Source organism: Paroedura picta, chromosome 11 (assembly GCF_049243985.1).
Source record: "Paroedura picta isolate Pp20150507F chromosome 11, Ppicta_v3.0, whole genome shotgun sequence".
Lineage (NCBI taxonomy): Eukaryota > Metazoa > Chordata > Lepidosauria > Squamata > Gekkonidae > Paroedura > Paroedura picta.
Genome location: NC_135379.1, coordinates 32,560,324 through 32,587,500, shown reverse-complemented (window position 1 = coordinate 32,587,500; position 27,177 = coordinate 32,560,324). Strand labels below are relative to the sequence as shown.

The 27,177-nt window shown below is 38.9% G+C and overlaps 1 protein-coding gene across 8 annotated transcripts in view; it reads left to right on the top strand.

The window, feature by feature from the left end:
• SATB1 (SATB homeobox 1) overlaps nt 1-21,905 on the top strand; it is a 121,581-nt gene extending 99,676 nt beyond the window's left edge. For 7 of the 8 annotated variants that reach the window (XM_077304253.1, XM_077304249.1, XM_077304251.1 and 4 more), the window contains 3 exons: nt 16,794-16,997; nt 17,574-17,669; nt 20,211-21,905. In XM_077304253.1, coding sequence (XP_077160368.1) covers nt 16,794-16,997; nt 17,574-17,669; nt 20,211-20,696 — 786 coding nt within the window. In that variant the 3' untranslated portion in view covers nt 20,697-21,905. The remainder of the gene's footprint in view (nt 1-16,793; nt 16,998-17,573; nt 17,670-20,210) is intronic. The other variant, XM_077304252.1, reaches the window with a different exon arrangement.
• The last annotated feature ends 5,272 nt before the right edge of the window (nt 21,906-27,177 follow it).

Sequence of the window (27,177 nt, the reverse complement as noted above, 5' to 3'; positions counted from 1 at the left end):
TGAGAGGAACGGGCACACAGGCCCAAATTGATCCATCCCACGTGCTGACACTGCCAACAAAGTGGTGACGAAGGATATAAAACCCCCCAACAAATCTGTTGTAATGGCACAAAATTGGGGTGACTGAGTGGGTGAAGTCACAAATGAAATGACTAAAGCAGCACTTCAAGGCCAGCAAGGTACCCAGCTGCTGGCAGTGCCCCACCTCCCGCCATGTCATGACTGGCCAGGATGGGGGATGGTGAAAGGAAGGTTGCATTTCTGCAGCAACCCACCTCAGAATTACCAGCTACTCAATCCATGACTCCTGCCCCTCCCCACAGGCCTACAAAACAGGACAGGTAAGTCCAGGTTTTTCTGTCAGCTACTTCATGTACAGAATGCCTCCAGTGTTATTGAAGCAATTTAAAATCTGTATATCATTTTGGTCTCAATCTCAGAGTTTGTTTTGGTGGTTTTGGTTTTAAAGTAATTGAGGTAATATCATTACATACTGTTTCCCCCTCCTAATCTTCCATTTTAAAATGGAAAAACGAGGGTGAGTTTAAATAGCATGTGAGATCTCAGTAAAATCTGAAAGGTCTGGGATTAGTCCCTGCATCATATATTCATAGAACCATATAGTTTGCCATGTTATAATCCTCAGGTCAGCTCTCAGTAACTTTCTGAAATGTAGCCAGGAGACAAAATCTCCAACATATTATTTTCCCCGTATTCATTAGTGCCAATGACTGCATAATTTAAAAATATATTTTTTCTTTCTTTACTGACTTTTCCTAATCAAATTCTGCATATATACTCTTCTTCCTTTTTAAAAGATACATGGAAATGTGTATTTCCCAAATATCTTCTATAAAATCCTGTAACCTGTTTTATGACCCATGTTACATGTAATTTAGCAGGTTGGCTCTGAATTTATTAACTAATTGGCAGGTGTTTTTTCTTGTTTTGATTTTTAAGTACCTTTTTTGTCTAGGATATTTTTTGCCTATAATTGCCATCTGTATTATTAGTGTATTAGAAAGAACAGATTATGAAGGAAAGGAGAATAAAAGATCATCGTTTTAATTTTATTTTAAATCAATTGTTAACCTTTCTTGTCTTTTTAACATGTGAATGCAATTTGCACAAGAATGCCTATTATATTTTTGATTAGGGGCTTGTGCCTGTCACTACCCTGCTGAAGTCAAGAATTTCAAGAGAACCATAGTTGAGAGGAGGCAAATGAGAGTTAAAAGAGGATAAGAAACTAAGGTTAGTGGTAACGCTTAGAGCACTTTGTGGTATGGTACATTAACAGTATCTCCCCACCCCCTGTCCCTGAATGATAAAATAGAACTAGTACTTTATTAGTTGGAATTAGGGCACAGATTTATGATATTTTCATATAATTCTGGAAAGTGGACAGTTAAATCAAGGAATTTTCAATCTAGGGGGGAAATTATATTTAGACTGAACATGTGAAGAGGATCGTCATGCTAAGTCTTTTAACTATAGTAGAAGCACTTTGTAATATGTGTATTTTTTAAATATTTGCTGCTTACTATAAAATATTTTATAGTACACACACAGGATAGAAGTTTACATTGTTCTAGTCTGTGCCCCATTTTCTAGTGGATGATTATTAAAGAATACTCTTAAATTATAAACTTTTCTTTGTTGCCACCAAATGTTATAGAAGCATACAAAAAAAAAGACCATCCTGTGGTACTCTGCCAGTTTTCTCACATCAAAGGCAGGGTGCAGTAACATCTTATAATGGCAAGATGATGCGACTAGTTAATGGATTAAATATGATACTTCAGGAAACAAAAACATCAATTTCTTCATCCTTCAGTGGCTGGGAAAAATGAATTCCTTATCTTAGAAGTTTACCTATGTTTCTGACAAGTCATGTAAGTTTCTTTATATTAATTCCCATCTGTTCATGCTGACAGCTATGGATTTGTTTACTTAAATCAAAGCATATCATGGCTAGAGTTTCTTATTGATGATCTTGTGATACATTTTTTAAAAACCCAAGTCTTCTAAATATGATGTCCAGAGAGATCAACTATAATTCCATGTCTTAGATAAACTGAATTGTTAAGACAATAGAATGCTATTTCCAAAAAAAAAGAAAATAAATCAAAAATGTAGGCTAGATGAAAATCTTAATAATTAAGTTCAGCATTTAATTTCCCAAATTTAAAGCAGTAACATCAAATAAACTGTCATTTAATTGTTATCGTGGATCATGGCATTGTAATGAGCAAGGTTGGATGGTAGTTCCAGTGTTAAACAAATACTTTAAAATATCACAATAATTCATCTAAACCTCTTGACATGCAAAGAATTTGAGTAGGAAAATAGTTTATTAAAGTGGTTCTTTGTATGATTGACCTTCTTTACATGTCAGTTCTAGGCATTCTTTGCAGTCCAGGCTAAGAGATGTCAACTGCAAAATTCCCATTGATTTAGCAAGCTTTGCAAGTTGTAGCCCTTTTTTGTTCAAGGCATAAATCCAACATGAAGCTGTTGTTTCATTTGTTTACACAAAATGCTTTCAAAAATATCCAGGAAAACTATTCATTTATAGTTATGATGAAGGCTGAAGAATTATAGGAAAATAGAGGGGGTGTCTTAGGCAAAAATCAAACTATCAATTAGTTCTTTGAAATTGTAATAACAAAAAAATTCTGAAAAGTGCAGAAAGTTTCACTTTTTCTGTGGAAATATGTCAGAACAACACAAAGCACTTGGTATTTTTTCCTGTTTATATTTTGAAAATCTTAGAACCATAAGATCAAATACAAACAATAATGTAGGTGGGAGGTTTATTACAGATTTATTCTTCTTTTAACAAATAAAGGAATCCATACATATCAAGCATACTATAATCTCTAACCACTGTAACAGAAATACTTACCACTTAAAATCTAAAAATAATTCTATTCAACAGTTTAGCACTTTTAATAGTCATTGCATTTGAGCAGGGGAAGACTGATTTTTGGCTCATCATTCCTTTCAAATGGATTTATAATAAACACCAGCATCAAAGCCCATTTAAAAAATGGGCTTTGAAAGGGGCAGAAGACGGAAGGGCCCCCCAGTTGGCGACTATGCCAGCACAGCGTCAGCAGGTGAAGGGGAAAGGGGACCATCCCTGGTGGGCGCGCAACGTGGAGTGGTGGCCGGCAGCAGCAGAGGAGGAGGTGACGGGGGACGGGCAGGGCTTACCGGGCAGCTGCTAGTGGTGGCCATCGGCTGGGTGTGAGTTGGGGCTGAGAGGGGGGGCTTTGGCAGAGTGGGCTGCAGGGTGGCGTGTGTGGTCCCTGGGAAGAGGGGTGGCCGGTTCTGGGCTCTGAGGCATCTGTCAAGTCCTTGGCAGCAGGCAAGGTGCCGGGGCTGGTGCCAGGGCCAAGCTGGAGCTGTGGGCTGTCAGTGTTGCGCCACCGAGGTGGGCTGGCTGGTGGAGGCAGGCGCTCCAGGGGCCAGCCCAATCCGGATGCGTCCAGCTTTGCTGGGCATGTCCGGATTGGCCTGCTAGAGCAGAAGGGCTGGCCGGGCAGGAGGCTCTGGTGTCCCGGACAGTGCCACCTAGATGGCTGTTTCAACTTTATATAAGGGAACTATGGTAAGGATAGATATATAAAAATTTAACTGTATTCCTTATATCTACACTATAATACATGTAACTAAAGACCAACATTGTGGCTCTTTGTATAAGAATGGATCAACAGTATTTGATGCCTTAGAAACAAAGTGTTAACTGTTCTTAGTACCAAATGCAAGCTGATTTGTTCTCCAGCTGGGGCTGACTTCTGGATTGCCACCTTTTAGTTCAGGCAAAATTGCCCACTCTTATTATGAACATAGCAATCCTCCACAACCTCCTCGAATAAGTGTGTCAAACATCCATCCTTGGAAAAGTTAGCTCATTACTCTTCCATGTAGGGCTGTACAGAATACGCAATAACGAAAATTGGGTTGCACTTATCCGTGACTGAAGTTCATAGAAGGCACACATCCTTCCTGCTGTTTGTGCTGTGAGCTCCTCTGACATTCTTTTAGATTCAGTTATCCAGTGGTGGCTTCACTAAACTTAGGGAGAAAATCACATTCCCCTCTTTTATAGACATTTGGAGCAGAGCTTCTCATATTTTCTTTTTTTTGCGCACCCCTGTTTAATATGTCTGGTCAACCACTGATGCCCTATTGAAGCCAGTCCTGCATCTACTGAAGTCTGGCTTTAAAAACAACAACAACAAATCTGTTGTATGTATTGTTACACATTATGCAAGCTGTTAACAACAATTTGACTCCTTCCAATTCTCCCCTTTTCAGTACTTTCCATAATATTTTCCCTGCTCTCTCACTTAATTTATTATGCTGTTTTCTTCATCTAACTTCTCCCAAGGCCACACCATTGTCTCGCATCTCTGCCACATAATCAACTGGAAACTTTCCTCTGGCTCCTTCCCTACTATTTTTAAAAAGTTATTCCTAATCCTGAAAGTTTCCCCTCCTTTCAGTCCTTGCCTCATATTGTTCCTTGAATGTCTTATTTCTAATTTAATATATCCAAGAATAAACTTATCTTTTCTTAAACCATCCTTCCCCTCCATATCCACTGACAGTCACTATCCACTGTGTAGAAGCAGCACTGATCCTTGGCTCTCTTTGACTCGTATTCCCATAATCTGTCTCACCAAGTTTTGTTGCTGTCTTTTATGACACTGACAAATATGGCTTTCCTCCTTAGCAAAAACTTTGATCATCTCACCTTGACTATTGCATTCCTTGGATCATGGCGGTGTAAATGTTGTACATTAAATAGCTTATTATGGCTTTATCCAGAATTCTTTTAGCAAAATCATTTTGCACTCCTATGCCTGTGATTGCATGATGCCCTTATCCCCCATCAATACTGTTCTGTCATCCTATACTATATCCCTGCCTGTGCTCCAATTCTGTTATATTCATCAGTCCAAAGGATTCTTCCTCCCTCAGATAACTCTTACCCTTTTTCCACTGCTGGCCTCTTGTCCTCAGAAGCTTGTTCTTGAATGATTGCTTCTCACTTCTCTATGAAACCTTTGGACAACCACCTAGTGTATATCTTTCTACCAAAACTAAACCTAAGAATATTTAACTGTTTGTTTGCTTATTTACAGCTCCCGGTCTTCCTTCTGTTATCATATTTTCCTTGAGGAAAGCTTCCTTGGGGCAGGGACCTGTCATCATAGACTATGTGCATATTAATGCTTCTATTTAAATAATAATTTTCAAGCTTTGAAATATCGAGTATACATCACCAAAATATGTAGCTGTCCCAGAGAGTGTTGCATAATTCCCCAGAGTTACTTCATGAAAATGTGATTCTTCTAACAGTCCAAACTATTGCTGTTGTGTAAGCAAGATATTATGGCTTTTTTGTTTCTGGAAGTATAAAACTATTTTTTTCCAAATCTGTGCTGAGGAGCAGTCTTTGTTCCACAAAAACATACCAAAAATGTAGGGATTTAAATCTGCAAATTCCCGAGTTTGTGCTGGCCTTGCAACATTTTTCACCATGTGTAACTGTAATCAGGAAAGAGTAAGCTGGAACAAATGCTGCAAATGTATGCAAATGAGAGGGAAAAGAGAGATTGCACAAATAAAATGGTATCATAATATAAGGGAATAGATAATTTTGGCAAACAATAGCTCAAATTTAGATAATTGGAATGCAGCAAAAACTAGAAATCTCAAGCTTGACTTGTTTTTTTTTTATCTTGCTGGTCCTTTGAAAAGTGAAGTTAATCATTAAGTTTTAGAAAAATTTCAAATTATTGTTTTTAATATATTTGCTAAGCATGTTTTTGCCCATGTCCCTTTCCTGCCCTCTGCACATAGATTTGCAGAAATATTGTAGACCACATGCACTTTTATATACATCTTTCTACTTCTGCCACAAGTAGAAAATTAGCCCTAAAAGTAGCTTCTGGTATCAAACATCTGTATCAAGGATTTCAGTATTTTATTTTAGGTCCTTCTTTCTTTGGTGGGATGTGGTCTATTCCTTTGGAGTCCGTCCCTGGTCCTTTCAGCAGCAGTGAGGATCTGGCCTGTTAGAGAGACTACAATAGGAGGGGAAACTGGTCATCTCTGTTGACTTCAACTTATAGTGCCTCTTAGATTTCATCATATCAGCAAGGTGGATCAGTGGCCACCTTTTGGCTACTAGCAAAAATATATCTTTAAAATATATAAATAAAGTTCCAGAATATATGTAGATACCAGCATCAAAGCCCATTTTAAAAATGGACTTTGAAAGGGGCGGCAGGCAGGAGGACATGAAAGGGTTGCAGCAGCTCCCTTTGGCCCACAAAGTGGGCTAGAGGGAGTGGATAGCCCCTCCCTGCTGGCAGTGCTGGCGCAGGAGGCACCCTTTAGCCTAGCAAGCGCTCTTGCCATGGCGAGAGCACTTCCCAGGCTAAAGGGAGTGGAAAGCCCCTCCCCCCCGGTGCCAGTGACAGGGCTTTGTGGCCCACAGGAGGCTGCAACCCCCCCCCCTGGCTCCCTCCCTGCAGGAGTCCACAGCTACAAGGCTTCTAGCAGGCAAGGAGGGGAGCTGAAGGGGGAGAGCCAATCAGGGTGGACCTGGACGGACAGGGCCCAGGACAGTCTCCTCCTAGGAAGCTGTTTCCCAAATATATAAGGGAGCGAAATAGTATTAAGGATACAGAATACTTACAGTTAACAGAACAAAATACATACAATTCTAAGAACTGAAATTCAAAAACAGGGATCTAGAACATAAAACCGTTATCTATATTAATCTAAACCAGTCAATAAAATTTATAACTCTAAAAGAAGGTTTTTATATCTTTCTTTTCTCTACCAGAAGGAGTCTCAAATAGCTTACAATAACTTTCCCTTCTTCTCCCTGCAGCAGGCACTGTGTGAGGTACGTGGGGGTCTGATATTACTGCTCTGTAAGAACAGCTCTATCAGGGCTGTGATGAGCCCAGCTGGCTGCATGTGGAGAAGCAGAGACTTAAATCTCACTCGGCAGATTAGAAATTACCACTCTTAACCATTACATCACCATTGATCAGGTTTTAAAAACCCTAAGTCTTGCATTTAAAAAAATCATGGCATCTTTTAAAAAATAGAATCAGAGTTTTAACGAAGCATGTTAAGACTTACACTTGATTATTTTTAAAGTTGAACTCTGACCCCTTCTGTCATGGGACAAAAAACAGAATAGATACTATGAATGTTAAGTCAGGTAATACATTGATTATTGTGAGCCTGCTATTAACTCTAAGAATTAGCAAGTACTCAAAGGCACTATGAAAGGGTGCCTTACTAGGATCATCTAATCAGTCTATATGTATGCTTCCAGTTGGACAGGGGAATGTTAATGAATGGGTGCTGATTCAGTCAAGGTATATCTCATTTTCCTTCAGTCCACAGTTGACAGCCCGGTGGTTGGGGACTACCGTATTATAGGGACTATAAGGGCACGTGGGTTACTTTTTCATAGTTGTCTAGCCCAGTGGCTCCACAACTTTGCTGTTGCAACTCTTTGTCCCGTCCTTTAGGCCCAGGACTAGCACCTTTGTTGCAGGTATCATTTCCTGGAGTTAAGGGCACATTCTTCCCTCAGTGCCCACATTGGCCCATTATGTACGGCCACTGAAACGGTGATTTCGGGTCACATGGAAAACGTGGAGGGGGAAGAAGCGAAGCAAACCGCTTATGCATGGGACGCAATGGCGGCAAAACCCAGAGTAATGCGGCGACCCTGGCGCCGCTTCTGGTTGCACCCTGGTCACCCGGAAGCTGCGCCTTCTTCTGCGTTTCGCTAACGCGGCTCTTTCAGCGGCATGCACCGAATCTGCGGCTGGTTGCAGCTGGCTCCGTGCGTTATCGGTGATTTTAGTCGCTGCCATTCCACCCCGAATGTGCGCTATCCCCCCCGTGCATAACGGGCCATAGAGACATTGAAATATGTATGCATTTAGGCTGTTTGTAGTAAAGATCTTAAAATTGTGTATATAAAAAAGCTGGATACAATATAACATTACAGTTAAATATTCTAAGGAAATGCACTTGTATCTATTTTTGCTGTTATTTAGTCTTCCATTGTATTATTGACAATCTCCCGCAGTAGAAACTGTTTTAAAACTTTATCATTTAAAGGGTTTAAAATGTTAGAGGGGGGGAGGGAAATCAAGACAAACATTTTTATTACTGGACATGAAGGGGTAGTTCTTATTAAATTACATGATTATTTAAACGGACTTGAAGACAGAGTGCATCATTTCTTGCCCTCAACTTTAATGCCTTTAATCAAATAATGACCTTCTGGAAATAGTTAATTTTAAGCATTTGGAAAGATCAATACCACTTTGCCACCAAAAAATGGTCCAGATGATGTGAAATTTGATGTATTTAAAGTACCATTTCACCCTTTTAACCTAGTAAATAATTTAAAATGCTTTCAGTAATCTTTTGCCACCATTATGTATCTCCTTGTTCAAAGTATTACGACTTTTTTTTTCAAAAGCAGCCTTCCTGCACTATGAAGAGCTTGCAGGTCTAAGCCAAAGGTAGCACTGTATTGACTGTAACTTTCCTTGATTTGTTTCCATATACTTGTACTTTCATCCAGAAGTTATGCAGTCAAAAATTGTTTGATAGCAAAGTTGTCTATATTCTGAATTTGACAACATTAATTTTCATTTAGCCTGTTATGTTAAAGGTGATGCATTAGATGGTTTAGATTTGAGAAGTCCATTTCATCCAGTTTGTGGAACATTGATATGAAATTACATTTGAGTGCCTTCAGCTTTGTAAATGGGAAAAATTACCCTCTATTAGCATGTTTGTGGGCAGATTAAAAACTGTCTTCATTAGCATAAGGAACACTTACTGATTCTTTATAAAACTAGAAAATTATTTGCTGAATGATAAATTGCCAGCTTTACAGTTAGTTGTTGTTGACAATGAGCTCATTCAAAATGCGTACTGCAGTTTAGTCTACAACAAAACGGAATTCTTTTTTTACTCAGAACTACTGTTTAATGGATTATGTACTTAAACTCTGTTCATACTGCATATGAGATGTAATTCATGCTTTTCACGAAAACATTTGTATCAAATACCTTCTTATTTAGACTTGATTTCTTTTAATACTGTATTTTGTATTATACCATATGCCCCAGAGATTGTAACAAAATACTCCAGCACATAATTTTGGAAAGGAAAAAAAAACATGCAGAATATTAACATGAGGCACTACAAATTAATCCTTTGATCTCAGAATTTAGACATTACAGTTCTTAATTTTATAGTTTCTAATTTTAATGTTGCCCTGCTTAAGAATGCTATGCAGGTATGTACAAATCAGTAGCATTTTTAATGTAGTTATTTCCACCTGGTTGTTCCAGAATGGTGATAGGAGAACACATTTGAACAGGCCTCAGATGTATTTTTGCAGTTTCTGATACAGCAAATGATATGTGCAGATTTCATTAGCAGGATCAGGGTAAATGGTACTTTTTATTGTTGACCTCAGTGGGCTGGGGTATTAAACTCCGAGTCCTTTCTGTTTAACATAATTAATTAGAGAAATGCTTGGCTATAAATATTTGAAAGGAACATTTCTGTCATTGTTGTTAGACTAGTATCTTACCTGTTCACCACATTAGGAACCATGAGTTTGGTGAAAAGGCAACTATGGCAATTTTGCCCTGTTTCCTGTCTCACAAACAGAAATTTCCCTTTGTTTCTTCTTTTTTGCTTGCATATTCTGCTCAGTATCTGTTTTTTATTTGTTGATCTATGGCTATTCTACTGTTATTATATATACTGATGATGCTGGCCTAGCTCAGGGGCTTGAGGGAAAAGACAAAATCATCTACTTATCTTTAACCGCACTTGCGGTTAAATAAAGCCCTAAGGGGTATTGGGGAGGAGTTAGGGCGGGCTCTGTCCGTGATAAAAACTCTGAGGGGCGAATCAGGAGCCGCAAAGCGGCTCCTGATTCGCCCCTCCAAGTGCCACTCAAGGGCCAAGCACCCAATGGGGAGGTGTGAGAACCGCCTTCCAATTGGCCCCTCACCAGGACAGACCAAAATTCCATTCACCCAGCCCAGTCTGGCTGCCAGTCTGCTCCTGACCATTGCAGGGAGAGGAGGTCAGCAGGGCTGCCAAGGGGGATGAGAACAGAGGCTTGGACAGGCTGTGCCGGCCCTTTTTGCCCCAAGGCTGTCCTAACTGTCAAGTCCAACTGTAAATTGCCTCAGAACCCTGACAGAGCTGGCAGGAGGCTGCGGAGTGCTCCCCCTCTCCCCCTTCAGGCCTGCGGCGAAGGGGCCTCTGAAAGGCCCTGACTGAGGGGAGGGAGGCATTTTCCTTCAGAGAGCAACGCAGGGGAGCCTGAGGGCCTTCCTTTTTTTGGGGGGGGGGACTTTCCCCTTCTGCCAAACAGTTGCCTGACAGGGAGGCCACAGAAAAGCCCCTTCTTACTTAAAATACTGCTGTGCCCAGAGGTTAGACACAGCCAAGCCATGTGTCTTTCTTCTTTGCTACTCTCTGCAGATTTGAGGTCACTGCACAGCATTATTCTGCAGAAGTAACTGGCCCTTTTGTCTCCTGTTTCATCTGCACAACAACCCTGTGCAGTAGGCCTCAAGTCTTTCAATTCAACAACAACCTGTGTGGGAGGCCTTAAAAGTTTCTTCTCTACCACAACCCTGTCCAAAGTAGCCCTTTCTGCCTGGGAGCTCATCTTTATACTTTGCAGGTGAGCTGTAATTCCAGGAGTTCTCCAGGCCTCACCTGGAGGTTGGCTACCCCTGGGTTGGAAATATTCCTGGAGGTTTGGAGGTGGGACTCCAAAATCGTACAGTGCCTCAGAGTCCAGCCTTCAAAGGAGCCATTTTTTCCTGCAGTTGGTAGGGAGTGATGCAGGTAAGGGCTGCTATGGTGACAGAAAGGGAAAATGCTTTGAGACATCTGAGGCCTGCTGGGTCACTGCGGCCCATTCCCAGTTCTCTCATGAAAGAAGCATGTGGGCATATAACATTTTATCACCAGTGAAAAAATGGAAAAGAAGGAACAGGGTGGACACCTGTGTGCTGTGACTACCCCATGTGTATTAGGGCAGAGGGGCATTTCGGTGAATGTGGCCTAATTCACACAATAAGGGAAATGACGCAGAACTGGGAGGAATTGGTTGCCATGTAATCTTCCCCTAAGAAGAGTCTCCAGTCTGATTTTCCTTTCACATATCTGAGGACATGGCTCTGGGAAGCTCATCTGTAACCACTATGCCAAAATTCCCAAAGGTCAGTCCTCTCCCACAATCAACGAACATTCCACAGGTTCTTGACACCCATATCTCTACACCCATGCCCTCATTTGCCACCATGCCACCACAACCTCCCACACAACACACACATTCAATCCTATGCCCTTACAGACTGGACAACTCCTCCCCTTCCTCTTCCCACTGCCAAGCTATAGTGCCCGTTGTATTCTTGGATACAACGGGCTTTGCCCCTAGTATTTTATAATGTCACACAAGAGGCTTTGGAAAGTCCAAAACATCCAAAGTATTTTATTTGATGATGGAATCAGGGGTAGGATGTATGAGGTGGACTGATAATAAAAAACTGAGGTAACTTTGTAATCTCACCAAGCCCAGATGATATGTTGCCAACAAGTAAGCATTTTTGCTTTTCTACAAAGTCTTTGAAACTTTGAGAAGAAAGGCTTTCTTTTCAGCTTCGCTTTAACTCACAAGCATAGGTGTCCGAGTTTCACTGACATTTCAACTTTAGAAGGCAAGAATGTACAACCAAGTTCCCAGAGCCCTTCTATATATACAGTCAAGGAATCATGCCTCCTGGGCAGGGATTACTTCTCTTGACTAGAAGCTCTTTCCCTTTTCAGCTTGAATGAGGATCATCTGTGATTCTCTCACTTCTCATTGCCTCTTCCCCTGTCCTCAGTCAGTGCTATACTGTCTCTTCTTCAACTGTCAGTTTGCAACTGCCATTTCTTAACTGACGCTCTCAACAGAATTCTGTTTGAACAGCCTGTCGTGCAAAGGTTCTCAGACTCTGATGCTTTAACCCGCAATAGTCCAGCACCGAAGCATTGAAATGTTTTAAATAAATAAATGTATAGACCAAAATAGAAATTGGCTTGTCCAACCAAGGCATAGGTCCTAATAATTTCCTTAAACCACCTGAAGTCTGCAATTTAAAAGTACCACACTGTGAAATGCATCACATTAGATTTGCTAATTCTGTTAAATGAACATAGAATTAAATTGTAATTTTTAACCACTGTGTTTGGCATTTATTTGTTATCCCTTTTTTAATGTTATTTCTTTAATAAAATCCCTAACAGAAACTCAGCTTCAGTAAACTTACTTAACTGACTTGTATTTAGCATCTTTTTCACCATTTTCTTGCTTACTGTAGCAAGACTGTTGCATATGGCACTCAGCTACTATAAAGTACATAGCACTGTTTCCTTTGTGGCAGATGGATTTAAAACTTGACTTCTCAATAAATGTAGGTTTACAATACATAACTTTACAGGATTTGTGTTGTATATAACAGGTTTGAACATATTATCTCAGAATTCATCTGCATGGCATTTTCAGCTTATCTCAGGGCCCATGCCAGTATCTTAAGTAATAGGGAGAGAGCATAGTGATTGATAGCAGCTAAAGGCGTGATTTTGAATAGAAACAAAGGCTTTAGAACAGAAGGTGTCAAATTAAACTTTGTCAGTTTGGAAAGTAGTAACATCCTGAAAGTTCATCTAACATATTTACATGTGACTAATGTTTATATTTTGCCTTGTTCCTGCTTTATATGCAGTGCAATGTTGCTTGACAAATTTGCTGCACTGAAGTTTAGGGTGCTCCTAATATTATTTTCATTTTTACTCTTTCACCAGTATATACAAAGCTGAAGACTTTTCTTTTTATACATGCTGAAAAAATGCATAGATAATTTCTGATCAGTTTTAATAGGCTTTTTTCCGCCAATACTAAATAACAATGTGGATAAGTTTTTGTTTTGGGATACAGTAGGTGTTTTAATGAGATAAGCTGCAAAAGAATCTCCCTTGTCTAGCCAATAGAATTAAGCCCTAAGTCATGCTTGATACTGAATTTTTAAAATTTTCAAATATTGAATATCTCAAGGTTTTTTTCATTCTCAGTTTAGTTTAGTTGCATGAAACGTTTCAGCTTTTTTTGAAAGTAATGTTGACAAGGAAATTTTGTATGAGAAAGATTATGTTTCCAATCTACAGCCTTTGGGACAGAGATTTGTGTAGAGATTTTTCCCTGAATAAACTGATAAATTGTCACTTTAAAATTGAAATAACTCCATGTTGTCATGTGTTCCTCCTGGCATTTTAAAATAAAAGCAAATGAAAACAAAAGCTCTCTTTTATTTTAGATGAAAATATGAGATTACATTTTAGACCTACTAATCCAATAATTTAATTTTAAACTTTGTTGAGTCCATTTCTAATCTACCCTTGAGAAACTAACAGAGTTGTAGTTAAGACTTCCAATTAATCACTATTTGGGGAGGGTGAGGAATAAGAAGTACTATTTCAGGCCAGAGGTTAATAGCCAAGTACTGGAAATGCTTTATTAGTCATGGGTAATTAATAAAGATATGTCTAAGTTCGGAATACAGAAGTGACAAGTCCAAAAATACTTGCTACATGAATCAGAGTTTATTTTTCTTCCAGAATTACTTATTGAATTATACCTAATCATGATTAAGGAATTATTATTTGATAATTGAAATAAACAAATGGTAGTATTTTTCCAAGCAAGGTTTCTATGGCCTCAAAAAGGTTAGGGACCCCTGATTTATATAGCAAATATTTTCAGGGAAAGATGTTATTTAAATTCGTTTTTCATACTCTAAATATTAGTATGTTCTGCTTTTCCTAAATACTTTCTCAACATCATTTGCTCAGTTCAGATAAGCATGGGTGCACTGTTCACATACAGTGGAGTCGCATGAATCTCAATCTTCTTTTTTTTTTAATCTTTTCTTCTGTATGTTGGAGAAGCAATAGATTACTACTGAAAGAGACAGTTCACTTTACCCTGTGGGATCTGTGGTGCATTCTCTTGTGTGGGGGGTTTATTGAATGTTTTATCTTGCAGTTCAGCCAATCTCTTGTGGCTTTTCTTTCTGCTATGTATTGTGTTTTTACTCTTAAGGACTTTCTATTGTATTAGTGGCCTGCAGTCATTATCTTATTACAAATCCTATTGTAGTAAAGGTGGGATTGGATTATTTCTCAGATTTTGCCAACACTATAAGATCTAGACCTCCTTACTTTACAGAGAGTTAGATTAAATTCTGGGAGATGTGTATGCTCTTCCTGTCCTCTACAGTAGCCCTTTCTCTTGTGTGCACATGCAGCCTGTTCATGCACATTATTAGATGGTACAGAAAAACATGATTCTGTTGAGCTGAATGGGATTGCTTTATTCAGAACTGCTATGTCCACATTCAGCTAGAGACCCAGAGGCATGGCAGGGGGAAGCAATAGGGTTGGGCAGTTCAGCATTCAAAGCGGCCATTCGTGCCTGAAGCAGCCAGCGCCGTGGGAGGCACAAACAGGCACAAACCAACGGACACCAACGCACCCAACCATAGGAAGCAGTACATTTTTAAATAAGTTTTAAAAATCTGATATTGTTTTTGTTGATCACATAAATCAGGCCTCACCCGATTTCCATAAAAACAAAAATTGAAAAGAGAATAATTTGTAGCTGTATTCCAAAGAATTGACAACTCTCTTGGAAGATCCAAGATAGCTTTGAATTTTGTTCATCTCAGTTCCACCTTTCTGTGACAGACAGCAAAGTGTCTTTCAAAATGAGAACACTTTCCTAAAGTGTAGAAGGAAGGCAGAGATGAAGTCTATATTTTCAGTAGTCTAAATCACTTTCTTACAAGTAACCTATAGCAGAATCTAAAAGCCAGCCTGGTGTAGTGGTTAAGAGCATGCACTTCTGATCTAGCAAGCTGGGTTTGATTCCCTGCTCCCCCACCTGCAGCCAGCTGGGTCACCTTGGACTCGCCCCAGCACTGATAAAGCTGTTCTGACTGAGGGGTAATATCAGGACTCTCTCAGCCTCCCCTCCCTCACAGGGTGTCTGTTGTGGGGAGATGAAAGGCAATTGTAAACTGCTTTGAGACTCCTTCTGGTAGAAAAAGGCAGCATATAAGAACCAAATATTCTTCTTATTCTAAAAAGACAGATTTCAGATACAAAGATTTTCTACTATTGTCCAGTGCTCATATCCAACCTCTCACTTTATCCAGTTGTCATGCCGTCCAATATGTCGAACTACTAAACTGACAACTCTAAGTATGTTTTAGCTCTATGGCATAAGAATTAGCATTATTTTCCATTCTTGTTCATTTTCCCAGGGTGCTGTATTTAGGGACTAAGATATGTTGTTTACAGAAAACCTCACCTACTAGACTTGCGGTTTTACAGGAGCTTTCCACATCCTTAACTTTCAGTGAATTGTGTCACTATTTTTCAAAAGTGGTAAAATGGTTTGAACAAAACATTTTAAGGCACTATTGCACAGGAAGATTTCAAGTTATAATTTAGTTGTTTGCCAAATTCCTTTTTCCTAAATCTTTAAATAAATGGTTTTGTATCACTAAACAAAAAAAAGAATTGTTAATTGTGTATTTACTTTTGTTTCTTTTCATGTGATCATTTTTCTCTAAATACTATTCTCTAGCTCCCTTTGTCCTGTTTCTTTAAAACCAATAGTAAAAAATTCAAATAATGCTACAGATATCATTTAAGATGGCATGTAGGCAATTTCTAAACCGTTAAGTGTGGGGGGGGGGGAATCTGTGCATCTATTTTAGAAGCAAATTAGCATTTGTTACAGTTCTCCTGGGACAATCTTTTGGCATACTTTCAAGCCTGTTTTTCCCTAGAACATGCTTGGGTTAGAGCAGGTGCTTTTATAGACAGTTTGCATGCACTATGATATGGAGATGGTAACGAATGTAGTCTTGTTCGTATCATGCATAAAATCATGATTTAGATTTCCAAGCCTATTTCAGAACCAAAAGGATCTGAATTAGGTAAAGGTTTGTCAACAGGTTTAGGGTTACTGGAAGAACAAACTGAGTGCAGAGAATGAAAGATTATACCCTCCTTAGAGACGCCTGTTCAAAGGATTATTTCCTTTCAAAGGGGCATTACAGAACTTTTGTATCATATGATTTATGTAAGCCGGCTTTATAGTCATATATGGGAAGCACTCTGTTTTTAAAAAAATACTGGAAATAAGACATAATATAAATGCTACCAAAATATGTATTTTTATGTCCTTAGATGGATATAGGTTTGCATAAAAGAAATTCAGCAGACAGATGATAGAAGAGTGAGATAAAACAGAATGCCTTCCTGTATACTTGAAATATGTGATGCACTGTAGCCTTCCTTAGTTTTTGTGTCTTAAATATACAACAGCTCTATGAAAGTAGGATTTTATGCAAAAATCTGGCTCTCTCTTGTAAAATAATACGACAGTGCCCTTGGAGTCCTGATAGATTTTGTGGACGTATTTCTAAATTGCAAAACAGGTGAAATGGAAAAAAGAGGAAGCCATACGTAGGTGTAAGTTTTGTCTTCATTTTATCCATTTTGCCTCCAAGGAAGGGTTCTTTTTGAAAGAATCATTTTCTTACTAAGGTTATCTGACGTTTTGGTGGTATTATCTTAAGGGATGGCTTTGTGAACTCTTACGCTGGAAAGAAGACCCTTCACCTGAGAACAGAACCCTGTGGGAGAATCTGTCGATGATCCGGAGGTTCCTCAGTCTTCCTCAGCCTGAACGAGATGCCATTTACGAACAAGAAAGCAATGCAGTTCATCACCATGGCGACCGGCCTTCCCACATTATCCATGTTCCAGCAGAACAGATACAGGTTGGTTTACCTTGGCCAGTTCAATAGAGGAATAAATCACTTTGATTTTTGCAAAATTAATCATTTTTATGTGTTTCTGCTGTATGAAATGAAATTGTGATTATTATATAAATAATATTATTTTGGAATTAAGAAGTTACATTTCTGGGCAATAGGGGCATGTGCATGCAGGACACCAGAATTAATTTTAGAGTTTCCCTATCAGCTGGTCCCCCATACTGAAATCCCCAAATTATATTTAAAATTAATTTGGGAGTGATGCAAGAGATCCTGAAGTAAATTTGCAAAGTAGTATGAGTATGTGTGAGACATTTTTCCTTTTCAGCAGCTCTTGCACCATGGTAGTTGAGGATAATGCTTGATACGGATGCTTTAAAAAGAACTCTGAGATACATGCATCTCTCTCACTCATGGCCATTTTTAGGTGTCATTTTCTTTTCAGAGAACAGTGGATGGCCTGCAACAATGATCCATCTAAAATAAATAGTGGGAGAGATTCCAGCCCCAAATTCCTCATCCCACTTATCCCCAGTTTGAAAGTTGGGATGAGTCAATGTTTGTTTGTTTTTCCTTTAGAGCCCCTCTCCCACCACCCTTGGGAAAGGAGAGCATAGAGGCGGTTTCTTACCTGGCCTGCTGACCACTGGACCTTGGCTGGGTGCTGCTCCCCAGGTGAGCTGGCACGAGTTAATGTGTCAGGGAGACACATGGAGGGGTTTCAGAACTTGTCCCATTGCATTCTTTCGTATAAATAAAGAGCTGGGACTATGCCTCTCTGAAAATGAATGTTGTACTGTAAACTGGGGTCAGCCATTAACATCTTTTTCTTTCTTCTACAAGAATAGGTAATCCCATGAGTGTCCTCAGACTCTGGATGATTTCTATTATTATTAAGGAACTATGCACAAATTTAAAAAAAAACCCCAAACCTACCATTTTCCAGCAGCCCAAAAAATGTGTATTAAAAATAAAATAAAACACATTGAAAAAAAATTGTCCCTGAAATTTTGAATATTTGGAAACTGATTGTCTGCAGTTGAGAAAGCAAGTTTTAATACATTTGCTAAATAAATTGACTACTTAACAGAGTCAAAGACATTCTAATGTTATGGTGTTTTCTCGAGTGGGTTGGCCATACTGTGAGAAACCATTTTATTTATCTTGTAGCTGTAGATAATATTCATAGCTTCAATCCTAAGCATACCACATGAGTGTTGACAGTATCAAAGCAGAAGAAAGCCAGTCATAAGTACAAGATTCCTCCTGTATTTACGCATTGATGGCTGCAATATACTTTCAGCTCATTGGGTTGAATTCAATGCACTGTTAGCCTTAGAGTTTAGTGCATGCAAATTCCTCCTGTCTCCCCTTATTCCACATGTCAGCCTTAAAAAGGGGTTATATCCATATGGATGAAAAGTAAATTTGATATAGCGCTGAAGAAGGGATGGTGAGCCAGATGGCCCCTTCTGTCTCTTCCTCCTTTAAGAGAGACGGGGGTGGGGTGAACAATTTCGCTCCACCCTCCTCAATGTAATTCATGATTTTTCATTCTCATGGGATTTTTCATTCTCATTGGTATTGCATCTTCCAATAATATCCGTGGCTGCTGGGAGAAGGGGGAGGTCAGAAACATCCACTTTTAATCCTGGTGCTGCATGGAATTTCTCCATCACAGTAATTTCTGTGGCTGCATGATTTTTGTATAAAATACATGAAGTTTGAAGAATGCATGTATCTACAAAGGCTGGAATGTTGTAAAGGCACACATATAGTGTGTGCAAAACTACCAAGTAATTCATCTGATCTTAATATTCAAATCCACAATTTCAACTGTATTCCTAATTTAAAATAATATACTCTGCAACAGAAGAAACATAAGTCATGATTTTGTCATTTTTAAATACTGTCCTTTCATTTAAATCATACTGTATGACAAGTCCGTTGTGTTTTTTTTTAAATCCATGATATGTGTCATAGAAGAAAAATCTAGAAATAATAGTACATTACCCTATGATTTCAGTCTGATCTCATAACAAGCAGTAGTTAGGCTAAGAGTTGTCCTTTATTAATATAACTGTTGCCCAACCTGTTGTTTCATTTTTTCCCCCTTATCATAGTATATATGAATGGCTTTTTCCCATTTTTTCTCTTCTTTCTTTCTTCCTTTCTTTTTGTGCTGCTTCTGCTGCTGCTGTTTTTTTCTTATAACAGTGCAGAGGGTTTACTGCAGTTTTCATGGATTCTCTTGTCCCCATGCAACATCCCATTTCCTGACAATCCTCTCATTGCAACAGCACTATTTTATAGGACACAAAGGACTTCAGGGGAAAGAAGCAGGAAAAGCCCCCTTCTAGGTGCAGAACTCAATTCCTGGTTCTCTAGCTCCCACAACTTGTGTGGACTTTTGCAATTAATTGTAACCCATTTCTGCCCCAAAACATTTTCCTCATATATATATGCATATATAAAAGGGCTCAGATTTAAAACTTCAGATTGTCTTGAGTAGTAGGCCTGATACAGATTTAACACATTCTGGTTGCTCCCAACAGTTACAATTTCCAGAGCACCCTACTGGTGTCCCATTTCATGTTCCTCTCCTTTTCTTCCTCTTTTATTCCTGGATTCCTGCCTCCATTCCATTTTCAGAGATAAATCTGCAGAGGTTTATACATTCAGTGGTGCTGTGGCAATGCAATAGAGTTGCATGAACCCTATCTTTCCACTTTGCAGTAATTCTCCTGAATTGACATGCCATCATACAGAATCCAATTTTGTCAAATTCTTCTTCCTCCTCCTCTAGTTCATGCTGAAGGCTGTGTACCTGCGGAAAAGGAGAGGCTCATTCTGCTCTTTCACTGCAGTATTTCACTGCCTCCACTCATTCCATTTTATTAACCAGGGCTACTCTTTGGCCCCATATGTGTACCAGTTTTCAGTACTAGCTCTGGTTAACTGGAAACAAATAGTCAGAAGCCTGGTTATAACAAATGTGTGAATTGTAAAAACAACTATGTGCAAGTATGTACAACTATGTACAAGCTTGCAAGACTGTGGGGTTTTTTATCTCAGAATCATGATGATGAAATCAAGCAGTGTTGCATCTGTTTCAGTGTATATATTGCTGGCAGGATTATTGATGTGTCTAAAAAACAGTATTTTCGCCAGTCCATATACAAAAGAATAATCAGTATGATTTTTCTTGCCTGTTAGCAACAGCAGCAACAGCAGCAGCAACAGCAGCAGCAGCAACCACCGCCTCCACCTGGTCCTAGATTACCCCCAAGGCAGCCAACAGTAGCATCACCAGCTGAATCAGAGGATGAAAATCGTCAGAAGACGCGTCCACGAACAAAAATTTCCGTGGAAGCCCTGGGCATTCTCCAGAGTTTTATACAAGATGTAGGCCTATATCCAGATGAAGAAGCAATCCAGACTCTTTCAGCTCAACTTGACCTTCCCAAGTATACCATTATCAAGTTTTTTCAGAACCAGCGATATTACGTTAAGCACCATGGAAAGCTGAAGGACAACTCAGGCTTGGAGGTGGATGTTGCAGAATATAAGGAAGAAGAGTTGCTCCAGGATTTGGAAGAGGGTGCCCAAGACAAAAATACGAACACAATTTTTTCAGTTAAATTAGAAGAAGATTTATCGGTAGAAGGGAACACTGACATTAATACTGAATTGAAAGACTGATCAAAAAAGTATTCAACAGTGTCACTGCTATTTACTAATGAAATGAAAATTCCATCCTGTGTTCTGTCAGCAACCTCTTTATTCATTGTTTGGCCAATGAATCTTCCAAAACTTGCACAAAAGTTGAGAAAATTAAAGGATAATGCAGACTGCACTAGATATTTTACAGACTGCTTCAGAAATACGGATGAAGCATTGAGGATTGTTTCATGTTAATTTGTGTTCACTGGGTACACTGAGAGGTATCCAAAAAGCATGATATCAGTGGTTTGTTTTTGTTTGTTGTTTTAATTCTAGAGCTTTCAGACAAGCATTACTTTGAGATTTATTGTTTTGTTTTGGGTTCCTTTTCCCAGTTTTTACTGTAACACTCCACACGTGATCCTTGAAAGCTCACATTTATTTAAATAAAAGAAAAAGAAGAGTTTGTTACTCTTGCTCTATTGTATGTTACAAAAGAACTATAGACTGTGGGATGCAGTTTAAAGTTAACATATGCCAACAAATGCCTTGTATTATATGGCACTGCCGTAACTCAGATTTGTTTTCTTTTCAGAAAGAAGAGGTCACTGTATCTTTTTCATTCTCATTCTCATTGTTACATGATTTTTTGAAAACAAAATGTGAAACACGATTTATCCCATTATTTATTTGTAGATCCTACAGCATCATGTTGTAATTAATTTTTAGAAGTTTCCGTTAAATGTAATATTGCTTCTATTGTTACCATACAGATTTTTTTCTATTTATAAATGTATTTTGATGGGCAGTAAAACAAAGTGTCTTAAAAGTTTTAAATAGAGAAAATGTGCTTTACACAGTTGCCTATAAAAAGTGCTCTATGTTATCCAAGCAATTCATACTATAAGCTTCACTCTTATTGTTGTATGCAATTTTTACTATCATGCAAATAAGCTTAGGTAAATAAAACTAATAGATCACCTTAGAAACTTATGCAATTAATGTGAAAATAATTGATGTTTGCAATGTGTCTTCCTTTGGTTTACAATCAATTTTAAAGCTACAGCTGTATAAATTTTCTGTATAAAGGTGTATTTCTTTTTTATGAGTTTATTGCTATGAAAACACCAGTTATTTTGTTACAGCTGGCTGTTTTTATAAGTGTATCACAATTTTCTTTATGCAGAAATGTTCTGACTAGGAGTGGTTATTGAGTGTAACTACACGATTAAAATTGTTTGTATGGTATGATGTAGCAGGGTTTGTCTGCTTTTCTGTCTTTTTGGAAGGATAGCCGCTTTAAATATATGTTGCACATTTCACTCGTTGCTGTGAAGGATTCTTCTCTCAGTATCCTCAGTATCGCACACATTTTTTCCTTTTTAAAAGACCTCCATCTTGAAATCTGACAAACAGATACTTCAGAAGGAAACCCAGTTTTACTGTGAAAATCATAACCTGTCTCGTCTTGGTTTTAAAAGTTGCCTGCCCAACAGAGATAGCAGGATATTATTGAGTCAAAAGGCTATCAGGCAAAAACATACTTACAGTTCCTGGCAGTAATGCACTTATAATGGATGCAGCTGGTTTTGTTTTACAGTATTTGAATTTATGATAACACTGTTCCCTATACTAATGTATACACATTTTAAAAAACCATTAATAGTCACAAAGTAAATAAGAGAGACATAAAATCCCCTTACTAAGCAAGATTATTTTAATGAACATTAATAAGGATGTTGATAAAGCAATAATTATTACAGGATCAGAGTTTCATATGGACTTTGTGTCTAGTCTTGTAAGCTGAAGGGGGGACACAAAAGAAATGCTAAAGGATTGTATATAGTATGTTTCCTCAACATAAAACCAAATGAATTCCATTTAAATTGTCCTGCTGAATAATTGCTCTAGCCACTATACTTAATTGTAATTTAAAAACAATTATTACATGAATTTTTACCACAAATCTTCATAATGTGTTACAATATATTGAAATTGGATTTTGTTTGGCAGTATCATCCCATATGCATTGTGGTCCTGCACTTGGATTTTCTTGGGGGAGGGGGTTGTGTTAGTCAATAGGGCAGTGTATATTTCATACATTGGCTTATTTGAAGAGGCAGAAGACCCTCATACCAATATTTTCTCTGTTTGCTGGCATTTTTGTTGAAAGTTATATACTAAGATACCAATATGCATCACAGGGGCTAGAAAATAGATAAATACTGGTAGAAGCTGTAACTATTCCTTGCAGTTATACAGCCTATATTTATACTGCAGTATTGCTGTGCATGTGACTGCTGTTTGGAAAGGTGGTAACTTCTGCTGTAGAAGGACACAAATCAAATTAATTTTCAAGGAAAGGGTCCAACAAATTCCTCCAAAAGTCTCAAAAAGTAAGACAGCAGCAAAAAAATAGGTTTGAAGTTTGTTTTTAACTTCTGTGGGAAGAAGAGCTGGGGTTTTGTAACCCATTTATTTACTACCTTAAGCAGCATATCACCTTCCTTTCCCCACAACAGACACCCTGTGAGGAAGGTGAGACAAAGAGAGCTCAAAGAACTGAGACTGGACCAAAGCTACCCACCTTGCTCCATGTGGAGGAGTGGGGAATCAATCCTGCTTCTCCAGATTAGCAACTGCCACCCTACACTAAGATGGACCTCGAAAAATAAAAAGAAAGAAGTAAGGTAGAGCTCCACAGGAAATTAGAGACCAGTGATCAGGAATTGAGTTAAAAAGAACTGCCAACATGCCCTATTGTATTGTATGGATAAATGTTCCCTTTGGGATAAATTGCTGAATCCAGTGCAGACCCCCTGCTTTTGACTACCAATGAGTAGTTAGGTTTCCCTGGAGCACAGCATATATTTGTGGCTCAGCACAACTTTCAATCTTGCTTTTTTGTTGATTAATGCAACTATACTATAGAGCCAACTGAACAGTCACGATAGGCAAAAAGAACATCATGCACTGGTTTATATCCTTGGTGTCTTGTTCAACATGGTGCACATGGGAAATTTCGCCTAAGTCTTCAGTGCTAAGAAGTTAATGCATCAGGACCATGAAACAGCATTAATTCTATATTTAGTAGGTTTGTACATCTGGTGAGATCACAAGTCTATAAAAACTGATGCCTTCAAAATTAAGAAAGGTATCCTTTTGAGGTGCTGCTGAGTCACACTTCATTTTGTAGTATATGTGATTAATTATTACAGTGGCCATAGTGAAACTTATTTTTTATACCAACCAGGTGAGACCATCAACACTTCTTTGTTTCAAAATTTTGACAGGTCCCTAAATGGACTAAGAAAAGACAAGAGTACTATGGTTGTGTGTAACTCTATTTGATCATATTCTAAATAATTCCCATAACATACAGTGATTTGGGAATGTCAGGATTTGTTTGAAGGTAATATTACTGATCTTGATACAAGACAACAATCAGTCTTCATTTTTAGCCCAGTAAGTGACTTCGGAACAGTCTTATTGGAAGTGTTTTGTGAGCTAAATCATATGACCACGACCCAAAAAATTACTTCATGTCCACCCACTTTACGCTTGGGAATATATAGTGAGAATTTTTTAAAATAGAAGACTATGCCATATTGGAAACTATTCGGAAAATCATTTCAAAAGTGGTTATCGATATAAAATGGAAGACCACTGATTGACCATTTATGCACTGGAGATTTCATGCCGGGCTGCAGGCTGGAGTTTTAGTTGTGGCAGGTTGCCTCACCTCTTCCTGCACCCATGTGGGGGAGTATTTGGCCTGGTGTGATTTGGCCTCATCCGCCCCCCATTTGTGCTCCTGCACAGGCGCTGGGGCAGTGAAGTTCCCAGGGCATAAACAGTCACTGAGAAACATCAAATCAGCACTCATTCAAGCTCATAGAACTAGTTGCACTGTTCTCCCAGAAGACACAATCTAGCCCTTGCATCCCCATGTCACTTCTATCTGTCAGATCCCAGCCAAGGTGTGAGCCGATCATTTTATGGTCTTTGGCCATATTTGTTGGCCAGGATAGCCATTAGCATATCCAAAGCTTTGATGACTAGTACTTGAGCAATGATTGTGAGCCATTGCTTTTCCCCCTTCTGCTAGGAAAGGAGAAAAGTAAATGTGAAGGTTTGTCAGGTCCAAACCCAGAAATAAAATGTTTATGAATTTAAAAATTATCTGTCACCTTTCTTTCATACAAAGTTCAAGGTGGCATATCCATTTCTCCATAAAGAGAAAAGAAAATATTGATTTCTGGAAAGCTACTCATTAACCCTATAAGTATTCATGAGAATGTTAATGTGCTGGTTTTGATTTTGTTTGGGGGATGGGGTTTGTAAACCTGGCTCCACAGTGTGTTCCTACTAAAGGATCAGAATGGACTAGTTTTGCCACTTCTCATCCACCAGCATCGAGCTCTTTCTCTTCTACCCCCTCTCACAATCTGAAACACTATGCCTCAAACTTTCATGCAAGTTTTATGTACTAAAAATATTAGCGGAAACACTGAAAAGCTGTTTTTGCAAGAAATAAGTTTATAGCAGTAGTCCAACAGCAACCTCACTGTTTTATCTGCATTTCTTCAGCATGCTTTTTAGTGTAAAACATCCTTATGCCCCTGCTAAAACAAATAAACAAAGCACAACTGTGGTTTTCAGTCTCTGTCCATAGTCCCTTCACTCTTTTGGTCTTCAATGCTTTGATTTTAATTCTGAATCACGGTTTAGTTGTTTTAGAATCTGCAGGAAAGAATTGCTTGACAACTGCTGGTGCAAACCACACATGTTCATCAGAGGTAAGAGACTCATATAATTGAAAGGAACATGTGTGGTTCTGATGTCTCCATTGAAATTCTTAGGATAGTTCTTAAGCAGGGGAGCTAGTGTGTGTGTGTATATATATATATATATATATATATATATATATATATACATACACACACACTTAAAGAAATATCACCATTTTACGATAAACTACCGTTTCTCTGCCTGCCTGCCTGCCTGCCATGTCTCAACCCAGCAATGTCTCTTAAAAAAAATGCATCCCATATGTCCTTTGGAACACCAACAGTCTATTATTTGAATACACATGGTACCTGTCCTTAATTTAGAATATTGTGCAAGTTATCAGCATGCTGGAGATCTTACTGTTCATTGCATAAACAAATGTATTTTTCACATCCTATTTTGAAACTGTTTTAAGTATATACTTTTTTTTCTTTTAAAACCAATGACAAATATTGATATATTTTTAAAGGAAGGCAATAAATGTACACTCGTACAGTTGTCTATTTTACCAAACGGAAATGCCAAGAAAACTCTGGTCTGCTGCAAATGTTTTCTTCCTCTTATTTATTTATTATATTTATATACCACCCTCCCCTGAGGCTCAGGGCGGTTTACATGGAACTGGAATAAAAACAGTACAGATAATATGATAAATTGAACAATAGTGAAAGTCATAACAGGAGAACTGTAACATAGAATCACAGAATCATAGAGTTGGAAGGGACCTCATGGGTCATGTAGTCCAACCCCCTGCACTATGCAGGACACTCACATCCCTATTGCTCATCTACTGTAATCTGCCATCCCTTCAATTTCACAGAATCGGCCTCTCTGTCAGATGGCTATCTAGCCTCTGTTAAAAAATTTCCAAAGATGGAGAATCCACCACCTCCTGGGGAAGTCTGTTCCACTGAGAAACCGCTCTAACTGTCAGGAACTTCTTCCGGATGTTTAGATGGAATTTCTTTTGAATTAATTTTATCCCATTCATTCTGGTCTGTCCCTCTGGGGCAAAAGAGAACAATTTTGCTCCATCTTCCATATGGCATTTTAAATTCTTGAATACATAATGGAACAAACATGGTGAGAACATCCAATTTTAACTGTAACATATTGACTGCCCCATAGGATGGACATGCCGGTGGTGGTTCTCATGGGAGGGAGGCTCAGGGGCCAATGGGAAGTGATTGAATTCAGGTCGACTAACTAGTTTACTAACCAGTTACTAACAGGGTTAAATTATAACATTGTTCCTGGACATTTCATTTGATATGAATAAAATTTCTTGTGGTCCCACAAAAAATAATAAATTATGAAAAAAATCATTAGCAAAATGCGGTTACATTGCTTGACTGAGGCCCAGGGGAGTAGTCTTTTGCCGAGGGATGTTGCCGCTGCCTGAGCCCTTGCTCCACTTGCTTTCCTGCCAGTGCCCCTGACTTCCTGCCACCCACTGGGGGGCACTGCCAGCAGCAACTGCGTAGTGCCATGCCGAGGGGGAACCCCAGCCATGGCAGCTGCTGGAGAGTACCAAAGATGAGCCGGTTGCAGAGTGGCAGGGCAGCCCCCGAGGCAGCAGCCAAGGAGGAGGACAAGGAGGAGCTGCGGCCCGATAAAACTGATCTACGGACCAGTCCTAGTCCCCAGACCAGTGGTTTGGGACCACTGCTCTATACAACCTTCCCTACATTTGCATGTTCTCCCCTTGTGGATGTGAAAGAATAGCCAC